General features: G+C 45.1%; 1 protein-coding gene across 3 annotated transcripts in view; it reads right to left on the bottom strand.

The window, feature by feature from the left end:
• Positions 1-13781, bottom strand: part of UNC79 (unc-79 subunit of NALCN channel complex) — a 272784-nt gene that overhangs the window by 57682 nt on the left and 201321 nt on the right. For all 3 annotated transcript variants that reach the window (XM_077466667.1, XM_077466665.1, XM_077466666.1), the window contains 3 exons: positions 9604-9716; positions 9420-9505; positions 6345-6518 (listed from right to left, as the gene is read on the bottom strand). In XM_077466667.1, the coding sequence (XP_077322793.1) occupies positions 6345-6518; positions 9420-9505; positions 9604-9716 (373 nt within the window). The remainder of the gene's footprint in view (positions 1-6344; positions 6519-9419; positions 9506-9603; positions 9717-13781) is intronic.

The following is a 13781-nucleotide window of genomic DNA, read 5'->3' as shown; positions in this document are numbered from 1 at the left end:
AATCAGTGGTGGAGAAGGATCTGGGGGAATCAGTGGTGGAGAAGGATCTGGGGGAATCAGTGGTGGAGAAGGATCTGGGGGAAACAGTGGTGGAGAAGGATCTGGGGGAAACAGTGGTGGAGAAGGATCTGGGGGAATCAGTGGTAGAGAAGGATCTGGGGGAATCAGTGGTGGAGAAGGATCTGGGGGAATCAGTGGTGGAGAAGGATCTGGGGGAATCAGTGGTGGAGAAGGATCTGGGGGAGTCCACAGTGGAGAAGGATTTGAGGGAATCACTGGTGGAAAAGGATCTGGGTGTGCTGGTAGATCATAAGCTCAATAATAGCATGCAATGCCAATCTGCGGTTTCCAAAACGAGCAAAGTCCTTTCTCGTATAAGAGAGGCATGGACTCCAGAGAGAAAGAGACATCATCTGTACAAATCATTAGTAATACCTCATCTGGAATATGCCGTTCAGTTTTGGGCTCCAGTTCTCAAAAAGGATATCGGGGAACTGGAGAAAGTGCAGAGAAGGGCAAACAAAATGCTAAGAGGCATGGAGGAGCTCAGCTATGAGGAAAGATTAGAGGAACTGAATGTATTCTGTCTTGAGAAGAGGAGATTAAGAGGGGGATATGATCTCCATGTATAAATATATAAGAGGGGGATATGATCTCCATGTATAAATATATAAGAGGGGGATATGATCTCCATGTATAAATATATAAGGGGGGATATGATCTCCATGTATAAATACATAAGGGGGATATGATCTCCATGTATAAATATATAAGGGGGGAATATGATCTCTATGTATAAATATATAAGGGGGGGATATGATCTCCATGTATAAATATATAAGGGGGGGATATGATCTCCATGTATAAATACATAAGGGGGATATGATCTCCATGTATAAATAAATAAGGGGGGATATGATCTCCATGTATAAATATATAAGGGGGGATATGATCTCCATGTATAAATACATAAGGGGGGAATATGATCTTTATGTATAAATATATAAGGGGGGATATGATCTCCATGTATAAATATATAAGGGGGGATATGATCTCCATGTATAAAAACATAAGGGGGGATATGATCTCCATGTATAAATACATAAGGGGGGATATGATCTCCATGTATAAATACATAAGGGGGGATATGATCTCCATGTATAAATATATAAGGAGGGGATAGGATCTCCATGTATAAATATATAAGGGGGGATATGATCTCCATGTATAAATATATAAGGGGGGATATGATCTCCATGTATAAATACATAAGGGGGGATATGATCTCCATGTATAAATATATAAGGGGGGATATGATCTCCATGTATAAAAACATAAGGGGGGATATGATCTTCATGTATAAATACATAAGGGGGGATATGATCTCCATGTATAAATATATAAGGGGGGATATGATCTCCATGTATAAAAACATAAGGGGGGATATGATCTTCATGTATAAATACATAAGGGGGGATATGATCTCCATGTATAAATACATAAGGGGGGATATGATCTCCATGTATAAATACATAAGGGGGGATATGATCTCCATGTATAAATACATAAGGGGGGATATGATCTCCATGTATAAATACATAAGGGGGGATATGATCTCCATGTATAAATACATAAGGGGGGATATAATCACCATGTATAAATACATAAGGGGGGATATGATCTCCATGTATAAATACATAAGGGGTCCATATAGTGAACTTGGTGTTCAGTAATTCACTTTAAGGTCATCACAGAGGACAAGGGGGCGCTCTTTACATCTGGAGGAAAAAAGATTTCCTCTCCAAATACGGAAAGGTTTCTTCACAGTTATGCCCCGTACACACGAGCAGATTTTCCGTCGGAAAAAAACTTGGATGGTTTTTCCAATGGAATTCCGCTCAAGCTTGGCTTGCATACACACAGTCACACAAAAGTTCTCGCAACTTTCAACCGTCAATAACGCGGTGATGTACAACACTACGGCGAGCCGAGAAAATGAAGTTCAATGCTTCCGAGCATGCGTCTGATTCCTTCCGAGCATGCGTAGGAATTTTGCGCGTCAGAATTTGTACAGACGATCGGAATTTCCGATCGGAACTTTTTCTGACCGAATAATAGAGAACCTGCTCTCAATCTTGGCGCATACACGCGGTCGTAATTTCTGACCAAAAGCTTGCGTCCGACTTTTGCTGGCAGAATTTCTGATCGTGTGTACGGGGTTTAAGAGCTGTGAAAATATGGAACAGACCCCCCCCCCTCCCCCCTCCAGAGGTGGTTCTGGCCATCTCAGTAGATTGCTTTAAGAAAGGCCTGGATTCTTTCCTAAATGTACAGAATATAACTGGATATTAACATGGTAGGTCAAGTTGATCCAGGAAGTATCCGATTGCCTCTCGGGGGATGTCAGGAAAGATTTTTTCCCCCCTGCTGGAGCAAATCGGATCATGCTTTGGTGGGGTTTTTCACCTTCTTCTGGATCAACTGAGGGTATAGGATTGTGTACATGGGATTGCATCAAAGGACGACTATTTGGAGTGGCACCCAAAGTCTATATGGTTCTTGGTCCCCTTTCCTCAAGGTGTAGAACAACTGCCGAGTCTTGACCTTTACAATCTGCCCTCCTATATTAGGCTATTCATTTGTTGGGAGGTATCGTTGTCTCCACAATGTTCAGGTCTTTACCTTCCTCACTACTCTGTACTGAATACACAGGGTGATGTGGTTTGTGTTTGGGTGTTGGGTCTTTAGGATCTCCAAGCTTCGGTCTCCGTGTATTGAGGGCCTTAAGGGACACAGGGATGAGATGTTTGTTAAAGATCCTTCTAAGTTTTCCCAACACTCCAGCTCCATACCGGATGACCATCACCTGGTGGGTTCTATTTGACCTTGTGGGTGTTTGAACAAAACCCCAGTCCAGGTAGCTACCAAACTTTTCTTTGTGCCCTATGTCTTTAGACTTTCCATTGTTACCATAACCCCCCGGCTTATGTTCCAGTGGGCGGTGGGAGTCAACAAGCAGATACTGGTCTGTGTGGATGGTTTCCTGTAGACCTTAATGTCCAAGTGACCCCATTCCTTCACAACATACACCTCCTTAACACTACACTTCCTTACCATACAGCCCCGAAAAATTGTAATTTGTTATCCTGTGCCTCTTCCTATGTAAAACCCGTGTTTTTTCCCCAACTGAATTTATTTGTTCCCTAAAAGGCTGCATTTCTGATGTTCTAATCTATTGACCCATTGTCAGGGCTGGCTTAGCCCTTCCTCCTCTGGACTGGCCGCTCAGCTGTCGGCTAATTGCCAGCTCTCATCTCTTTCCACAGTTACCAGCTGTTCCCGATGATGCTCGTCTGACCTGCCTATTTAAAGCCTTCCTGCTCACTTTTTCATTTGCCTTCGCGTTGGTCACATCACAAGGAACCATCTCCTGCTGTTTGTTTCAAGACTGGCTTGCTGACATCCCACCTGGCTTCTTATCCTGCTTGCAGTTGCTCTCCTTGGATCCCTGACTTCTGGCCTGTCTGATTACCCGATCTGGTTAATGAACTTTGGACTGGCTGACTACCCGATCTGGCTACTGGACTCTGGCTATGCTTGACTACGCTTTTTTCTATTTACCTTTTTATTTTTATTAACCACTTCCCGCCCAAGGTACGTCCAGGGACGTCCTTGACTTTCCAGGGGGTATATCTGAACGATGCGTGAGGCCACAGACATCATTCAGATATCGCCGTTTTCAGCCGGCGATTCCCTGCACCATAAGAATGAATCATAGCAGCTGTTCCGCCGCTTAATCGTTCTTACGGGAGGCGGGAGGGGACGCCCCCCCCCCCTCCCGCCACCCTCCGGTGCTTCTACCGACTCACCGCTTCCATCGGTGAGTCAGTCACAGGATCCGCAGTCTCCCCGGATTATTACCATAGAGATTTCCGGTAGACCAGATCGTCCCCGGAGTCTCTATGATCGTTCGGAGGCCGGGCGTGATGTTATGACGTCACGCCCGGCCTCTGCATTCAAAAAAATGGCTGGGAAGCCAGGATCGGTTTTGTTTTGTTTTTATTTTAGGCTTCCCAGCCTAGAGGTGAGATTGTCTTATTGACCCCCCCCCCCCATATCTCACTGTAAATAGGTGCGATCATGCCATATTCCTATTACAAGGGATGTTTACATTCCTTGTAATAGTAATAAAAGTCATCAATTTTATTTTTTTATTTTTTTTTAAGTGTCAAACTAAAAAAATAAAAGTAAAATTAATAAAAAAAAAAAATAATTAAAGCGCCCCTGTCCCCGTGAGCTCGTACGCAGAAGTGAACGCATACTCAAGTCCCGCCCACATATGAAAACGGTGTGCAAACCACACATGTGAGGTATCGCCGCGAACGTTAGAGCGAGAGCAATAATTCTCGCACTAGACCTCCTCTGTAACACAAAACATGTAACCAGTCAAAAAAATTTAAAGCGTCGCCTATGCGGATTTTTAAATACCAAAGTTTGGCGCCATTCCACAAGCGCGTGCAATTTTGAAGCGTGACATGTTGGGTATCTATCTACTCAGCATATCCTCCTCTTTCACATTATGCAAAAAAATTGGGCTAACTTTACTGTTTTTTTTTTTTTGTTTTTTTTTTAAGCATGAAACAGTTTTTTTTTTCTGAAAAAAAAACGTTAGAAAAATTGCTGAGCAAATACCGTGCGAAAAAGTTGCAACAACCGCCATTGTATTCTCTAGGGTCTTTGCTAAAAAAAAAAACATATATATATAATGTTTGGGGGTTCTATGTAATTTTCTAGCAAATAAATGATGATTTTTTTTACATGTAGGAGAGAAATGTCAGAATTGGCCTGGATGGGAAGTGGTTAATAAACAAGTGTGATTTGATTGTACTTCTGTCTCAGTCTGTTTCATGGTTTCTGACACCCATATATCGCCAACATACCTGAACCAATAAATGTGTTATCCCCCCCCCCCCCCCCATGTCTTCAGCCCTATAACCAGGGGCGTCTTTAATATTGATTGGACCCTGGGCAAACATTTTTTTGGGCCCCCCCCCCCCCCCCCATGCACTTTCGCTCTCCATATGCTTTGAGACATGTAATAAAAAGCAGCAAGACTTAAAATCAGTTTACTGAATCAGATCAGGCAGCATTGAGTTTGGTTGCCAGAGGTTACAGTGTATCATTACCGCTCACTGACTGGTTGCTATTTATGCTTGTTGATTGGTTGCTAGAGATTACTGTACATCAATACTGCTCATTGATTGGTTGCTATAAGTTGCTGCACATCATTACTGCTTACTGATTGGTTGCTAGAGGTTATAGCACATCATCTCCTCACTGCCTGCACACCATGGACTGGGGAGAATAGGGGGCCCATTAATAAACACGAAACTCCTAGGTAACCTAGGATTCCTGGACTCAATGGCAGTGCAGTGCAGACTTTCAAGCATGCCCCTTCACCTCCCCAGTGGTCAGCATTCAGTATAGGTGATGGTGGATATGACCTCAGGGGGGCATGATATACATATGAATACCGCCCCTATTTACATATGAATACTGTTGGTCTGCCTTTATTTACATATGAATGCCTTCACTATTTACATATCAATGTCGGTATTTACATATAAATGCAGGGTTTGCAGGTGAGTCATCTGTACACAACAATAGGGCAGAGCTGGGCAGCATTAGTACCATCACTTCACACTGAGATATAAGGGCACAGCATGGGACTAAAACCTCAAGGGATGACAGAACTTTAAACCGGGATAGTTGGCAAGTATGAGGCAGCTTCTTTGGGCCCCACAACAATGACAGGGCCCAGGGCAGCTGCCCCTTTTGCCCTGCCTTAAAAAAACGGCCCTGCCTATAACTAGAAGGATTAACACGTGTGCAGACTTCCTGACACCAAGGATGGGATGATGAAACTAGAACAGGGAAGTTCCACAACTGTCACATCTCCCATCCTGGTCTTCAACAATCAACATCTGCCTTGACACATTCCATGGTGATTGGAGGAAGGTGTCTTCCTGGCACTCGTAAGAAGCTACAAAACATCCTTAATATTACAGAACAAGTCTGGTAGAATGTGACTATCTACTACTAGATACATCAAATATATATATATATTTTTAAATGTTGCCCATTTGAAGCACCAACCCGTATTTTTGGTGACTTGGCTTCTGAAATACATACAAGCTGGGTTCATGAAGATGTAGCCCATATCCTCCAGTAAGTACACTGGTGGTCCTCTTGTATAGAGGAGTTAATGGCTTACACTGGCTGCCTTTGATGGTTGACAGGTTGCCACCTGGGAAGAGTGCCTACCACCTGGGAGGGGCACCTACCTTCAGTGGCAGGACGGATGGAAGTTTGGTGAAGAAGGTCTGGAACTGATTACAAATAGTTGTCCAGAGATTGCTGGGGGAATCCATGGGTAAGGCTTCCATAAAAGTGGCAATGTTTTCCAAGCAGCGTAACATGGCGCCCCCTGCAGGCAAGTTCTTTTTGTTGTTCAAACCCTAAAAAAAAAAAAAAAAAAAAAAAAGGTACATTTATTGATTGATTTACTAAAGCTGGATTACTTGGTGTAGCAGGCAGGGCTGCTGTTAGAAGGTAGGTTGTACGGGGCCTCGTACAACCTATCTGACTGGAGCCTGCAGAAGCCAGCGGGAGGGAGAGGAGAAGAAGCCGTCAGAGCTGCTGGAGGGGCACACAGGGGAACAGCAGGTGGAAGGAGGGTTATTTACAGGAGGGTGATTGGTGCTGTGGGAGGGGGGGGGGAATTTACTAGAACAGATCCCCTGTAGTTCCCCCCTGCAGAAGCTGAAAGCTGGTGAGAGAGAGAGAGGAGATGAAGCCGACTTTCAGCTGCTGCAGGGAGAGCCAAACAAGAGTTTGTTCTCATCACCCCCACCCCACCCCCTCGCTGCACGGTTACCCTGTCCTATCCATGATCCCATCCCTCCGGCTGCCCGGGCTCCACTGCTGAAGAGGTGGGGCCTGGGCTCCATACAGGAGGACAGGTGATACCCCCTTATTAGCAGCCATGGTAGCAGGGCAATGGTGCTGTGCAATGCAATTTAAGTAGATATAAACCCAATCATTACATTTTAAATCAGCTTTCACTCGTTCATGTCATTTCAAAAGTCATCGTAAAATTTATAAATCTGCAGCTTTCAGTAAAATAATCCCTGGTGATCCCGCCATGAAAGTCGCTGTACAGGCTCTTCCTGTTATAGGGTGACAATGCTAAAAAGTGATCCACAGATGATCACTTTTCAGAGTTTGTAGAGTAATGGCTTCCAGCCATTTGGGAGGCATCCCTACCACCATCTAAGTGAATGGCTTCTTGGTTGTGCCACAGCCATGAGCTAAGCATTTGGCTCACAGTTGTGGAGCAGTCCCATTGACCTCAAAGGGGGAGTTTGATAGGCAAACCTGCTGGTCAAACTCAACAAGCCCAGTTAAATTTGGTGTGGCATGTGCACCACCCCCTTCCCCTTCATCTGGGGTTTAAGTCGGGCACCGCCTATTTTTTTTTTTCAACTCCTGTACCACTTGTGCAAAAGGGGTCTGTGCCCTATTCTTCTCTTTTTCTTTATCCAGGTCATGGTATAGCTACTGGTATAACCAGACCAGAAGGTATAACTACTAGTAGAACCAAGCCCAATGGTATGGCTACTAGTAGAGCCAAGCCAGATGGCATAGCTGCTGGTAGAACCAGACTAGAAGGTATAGCTACTAGAAGAACCAGACCAGATGGTTTAACTACTGGCAGAACCAGACCACATGGCAAAGCTACCAGTAGAACCAGACCAGATGGTATAGATACTAGTGAAACCAGACCAGAAGGTGTAGCTACTGGTATAAACAGACCAGATGATATAACTACTAGTAAAACCAGACCACGTGGCATAGCTACTAGCATAACCAGACCAGAAGGTATAGTAGCTTGTAGTAGAAGACCAGATGGTATAGCTACTAATAGAACCAGACCAGATGGCATAGCTACTAGTAGAACCAGACCAGATGGCATAGCTACTAGTAGAACCAGACCACATGTTATAGGTACTAGTAAAACCAGACCACATGGCATACTAGCATAACCAGACCAGAAGGTATTGCTACTGGTAGAACCAGACCAGATGATATAGTAGCTAGTAGTAGAACGAGACCAGATGGTATAGCTACTAGTAGAACCATACCAGATGGCATAGCTATTGGCATAACCAGACCAGAAGGTATAGCTACTGGTAGAATCAGGGCAGATGATATAACTACTAATAGACCCAGACCAGATGGTATAGCTACTAGTAAAACCAGACCACGTGGCATAGCTACTAGCATAACCAGACCAGAAGGTATAGCTACTGGTAGAACCAGGCCAGATGACATAACTACTAGTAGAACCAGACCAGATGCTTTAGATACTAGTAGAAACAGACCAGATGGTATAGCTACTGGTAGAACAAGACCAGATGATATAGTAGCTAGTAGTAGAACGAGACCAGATGGTATAGCTACTAATAGAACAAGACCAGATAGCATAGCTACTAGTAGAACCAGACCAGATGGCATAGCTACTTGTAGAACCAGACCAGATGGCATAGTTACTAGTAAAACCAGACCAGAAGGTATAGCTACTAGTAGAACCAGACCAGATGGCATACTAGCATAACCGGACCAGAAAGTATAGCTACTGGTAGAACCAGAGCAGATGATAAAGTAGCTAGTAGTAGAACGAGACCAGATGGTATAGCTACTAATAGAAAGAGACCATATAGTATAGCTACTAGCATAACCAGACCAGAAGGTATAGCTACTGGTAGAATCAGGCCAGATGATATAACTACTAGTAGACCCAGACTAGATGGTATAGTTACTAGTAGAACCAGACCAGAAGGTATAGCTACTGGTATAAACAGACCAGATGATATAACTACTAGTAAAACCAAGCCAGATGGTATAGCTACTAGTGAAACCAGACCATGTGGCATAGCTACTAGCATAACCAGACCAGATGACATAACTACTAGTAGAACCAGACCAGATGGTATAGGACTAGTAAAACCAGACCACATGGCATACTAGCATAACCAGACCAGAAGGTATAGCTACTGGTAGAACAAGACCAGATGATATAGTAGCTAGTAGAATCAGACCAGACTAGTAGTAGTAAAACAGTGACTGCTTCTGATTGGATGCAGCTGCTGTTTGGTCAACAATTTTCTGCCCGACTCCTTTTGATTTTTCATTTGAAGGATCTCAGGCCGGAGGGGGCTGACAGGGCCAACCATTGTGCGAATACTAGGCGGTTCCGGGGAGGCGGTGGACATCTGAACTGTGTATGGCCAGTAATACCGCTTTGCAATATAACATTGAGAACCACACAGACTAATATGCTTGTAGTAGTGACTCACCTCCAGTAGTTGGCTGAGGGCAGCAAAGGAGCTCAGTTCATTGAAGTCCATCAGCGCGACCGCTAACGTTCGCAAGAAGCTCCCGTCTGTAATAGAGAAGACATTTTGTGACTTTATTCCCAGCGGGGGTGGGGGGGGGGGGAAGGGTCATTCACTCACAAGACTCGGGATCCAGGCGGGTTACCTTTGATATTGCTCTGGAAGAGTTGGGTGAAGATGCCATTGGGTGCCAACTGGTGGAAAACGCAGCGGAGGAATTGTTTCGCCACCCCAGCCACGTTCCCGGGAATCAGCATGCTGCAGAAGGAACGCAAATCAAATTGAAAGAAACTGATTACAGGAAAGGGAGGTTATTGGGGCCATCCAACAAAAATGCCAGCGGAAAGGGCCCGTCCTCACTGCTGTCCCTTAGAAATGACGTCCCGCACCTAAATCGCATCAAGAATTCCATATTTTGCAGCGGTTACAATTCTCACCAAGGGGTTTGGTTTTTACCTCTGGTTATACAATGGCACCGTAATAAGAAAAACAACAGATCGTCTTCTGCGCTCCAGTGTGGTGCCAATATTATGGGTAGATGTTCTCTACTTCAGGTGTCAGGACCTGGATCACCTGTTGGCGGCACTGTGGTTCCTTGAGCTGGGGGGTTGTAGTTCCAGTGTCCACCAACAGGTGTCTCTCCCAGCAGGATCAGGCTCAGAATTTAACAACAAGCATGCATATGGTTGACAGGGCAGCAAGAGGCAATAGTTATCGGAGGAACAAAATACCTTCCCAGCAGCCAGCAACAGGTAGAGACTGATTACTGGGCTCTGCTGGCTGCCGGGAAGGTATTTTAGTACATTTATTCAGCCAGATGCATGCTTGCTGTTAAATCCTGAGCCTGATCCTGTTCCTGCCTTGCACCTACATTGTATATATTGCTTCCGTCTTGTTCTTGCCCCCCTTGTTCCTGGTTCCAGTCTTGCCCCCCCCCCCCCCCCCGCCCTTCCTTGCATCTCCAGTATTGTTCTGTTTTTTTTTCTGTGTTCCCCATTTCTCACCAAGGGGTTTGGTTTTTACCTCTGGTTATACAATGGCACTGTAATAAGAAAAACAACAGATCGTCTTCTGCGCTCCAGTGTGGTGCCAATATTATGGGTAGATGTTCTCTACTTCAGGTGTCAGGACCTGGATCACCTGTTGGCGGCACTGTGGTTCCTTGAGCTGGGGGCTGTAGTTCCAGTGTCCACCAACAGGTGTCTCTCCCAGCAGGATCAGGCTCAGAATTTAACAACAAGCATGCATATGGTTGACAGGCAGCAAGAGGCAATAGTTATCGGAGGAACAAAATACCTTCCCAGCAGCCAGCAACAGGTAGAGACTGATTACTGGGCTCTGCTGGCTGCTGGGAAGGTATTTTAGTACATTTATTCAGCCAGATGCATGCTTGCTGTTAAATCCTGAGCCTGATCCTGTTCCTGTCTTGCACCTACATTGTATATATTGCTTCCGTCTTGTACTTGCTCCCTTTGTTCCTGTTTCCAGTCTTGCCCCCCCCCCCCCCCCGCCCTTCCTTGCATCTCCAGTATTGTCCTGTTTTTTTCTGTGTTCCCCATTTTGTATATATTGTACATTATAGTGTAGTTGCTAGTTAGGTTTTTACTTATGTTGTCGGTGGGTTGTGGTTCACTTGTTATTTCACACCCGCTGTGTATTTTGGTTGATGTTGTTTGGATGTGTTTTGTTGCGCTGTAATTAAAAGTTAAATCTTATATAGCCCAGCCTCAGTTTCCTCAGTGTGGCCACGCAGATCTGGCCACCGATTCCAGACATCGGATATCATAAGTCCACAAATAGGGTTCCAGTTCTCAGATATTTTCTACGCTTTTGCTGCCCTCCACAGGCAGGGGTGATACAAACACATTATGTGTAAAAAGACAAAAGAGAGCGCAACAGCCTCGAACATTAACCAAGATACCCTTTATTTAAAAGATAGCAACTGGTAGTGTAGCCCCCCCTTGTGCACATAGTTGGGATTGTCAGGCCAATTTAGCTTAATTTCACTTTAGTCTGTGAAGTCAGTTCAGTTGGGGGGTCAAGGGGGTCCTAGTAGATGATGGGCTCAGCAATGCCAAGCTGCTGCTAACAAAGCAAACTGAATATCGGCATTAAAAAGGGGATCAACTCCAGAGATAAAAGGATAATTCTCCCCTCTACAAGACTCTGGTCCGGCCGCACCTGGAGTATACTGTCCAGTTCTGGGCACCAGTCCTCAGGAAGGATGTACTGGAAATGGAGCGACTACAAAGAAGAGCAACAAAGCTAATAAAGGGTCTGGAGGATATTAGTTATGAGGAAAGGTTGTGAACTCTGAACTTATTCTCTCTGGAGAAGAGACGCCTGAGAGGGGATATGATTTCATTATATAAATACCGGACTGGTGACCCCACAATATATAAATACCGGACTGGTGAGCCCATAATATATAAATACCGGACTGGTGACCCCACAATATATAAATACCGGACTGGTGAGCCCATAATATATAAATACCGGACTGGTGACCCCACAATATATAAATACCGGACTGGTGACCCCACAATATATAAATACCGGACTGGTGACCCCGCAATATATAAATATCGGACTGGTGACCCCACAATATATAAATACCGGACTGGTGACCCCGCAATATATAAATACCGGACTGGTGACCCCGCAATATATAAATACCGGACTGGTGACCCCACAATATATAAATACCAGACTGGTGACCCCACAATATATAAATACCAGACTGGTGACCCCACAATATATAAATACCGGACTGGTGACCCCACAATGTATATATACCGTACTGGTGACCCCACAATATATAAATACCAGACTGGTGACCCCACAATATATAAATACCAGACTGGTGACCCCACAATATATAAATACCGGACTGGTGACCCCACAATATATAAATAATGGACTGGTGACCCCGCAATATATAAATACCGGACTGGTGACCCCACAATGTATATATACCGTACTGGTGACCCCACAATATATAAATCCCGGACTGGTGACCCCACAATATATAAATACCGGACTGGTGACCCCACAATATATAAATACCGGACTGGTGACCCCACAATATATAAATACCGGACTGGTGACCCCACAATATATAAATACCAGACTGGTGACCCCACAATATATAAATACCAGACTGGTGATCCCACAATATACAAATACCGGACTAGTGACCTCACAATATACAAATACCGGACTGGTGACCCCACAATATACAAATACCGGACTGGTGACCCCACAATATACAAATACCGGACTGGTGACCCCACAATATATAAATACCGGACTGGTGACCCCACAATTTACAAATACCGGACTGGTGACCCCACAATTTACAAATACCGGACTGGTGACCCCACAATATATAAATACCGGACTGGTGACCCCACAATTTACAAATACCGGACTGGTGACGCCACAGTAGGGAGAAAACTTTTTCGCAGAAGGGAGTTTAACAAGACTTGTGGCCACTCATTAAATTTAGAAGAAAAGAGGTTTAACCTTAAACTACGTAGAGGGTTCTTTACTGTAAGAGTGGCAAGGATGTGGCATTCCCTTCCACAGGCTGTGGTCTCAGTGGGGGGGGGGGGGGGGCATTGATAGTTTCAAGAAACTATTAGATAAGCACCCGAAGGACCACAACATACATGATATACAATGTAATACTGACATATAATCACACACACAGGTTGGACTTGATGGACTTGTGTCTTTTTTCAACCTCACCTCCTATGTAACTATGTAAGGGAAGTTCAGTGTAGTTTAGTGGGCAGGCTATGTATACCGAGTCTCTAGTACCTCCCCCTGGTTTCTGGAAGCTTATGGAAAGTTCCAGAACTTAGTGGGTGGGGTTATGGAGATGAGAGTCCAGCGATGTCGGCACTGCAGCTGATGTTTCCATCGGCTATCGGGTGCTGCTGCCTCCATCGCGGGTAAGGGAACCCAGCAGTGTAGCATTACGGCTTCATGTCGGGTCCCAACTGCGCATGCGCAAGGCACTGCTGCGCTCTCCTAATTGCACAGCAGGGGGGGGGGGAGGCTGGTGTAATGCGCCGTAGCCAAGACTCCCGGAATTGGGGACAGGATACCTGTCAAAGACGAGTATCCGCTCCGCCCCTGAAAGGTGCTAAATGTGGCACCGGGAGGGGGGGGGAGACAAATGAAGGGGGAGAAGACAAATGAGGGGGGAGAAGACAAATGAGGGGGGGAGAAGACAAATGAGGGGGGGAGAAGACAAATGAGGGGGGAGAAGACAAATGAGGGGGGAGAAGACAAATGGGGGGGGGAGAAGACAAATGA

This window comes from Lithobates pipiens, unplaced genomic scaffold (assembly GCF_037356315.1).
Source record: "Lithobates pipiens isolate NorthernLeopardFrog02 unplaced genomic scaffold, aLitPip1_a1.2 Scaffold_37, whole genome shotgun sequence".
NCBI lineage: Eukaryota > Metazoa > Chordata > Amphibia > Anura > Ranidae > Lithobates > Lithobates pipiens.
This window is presented reverse-complemented; position numbering and strand designations above follow the sequence as displayed.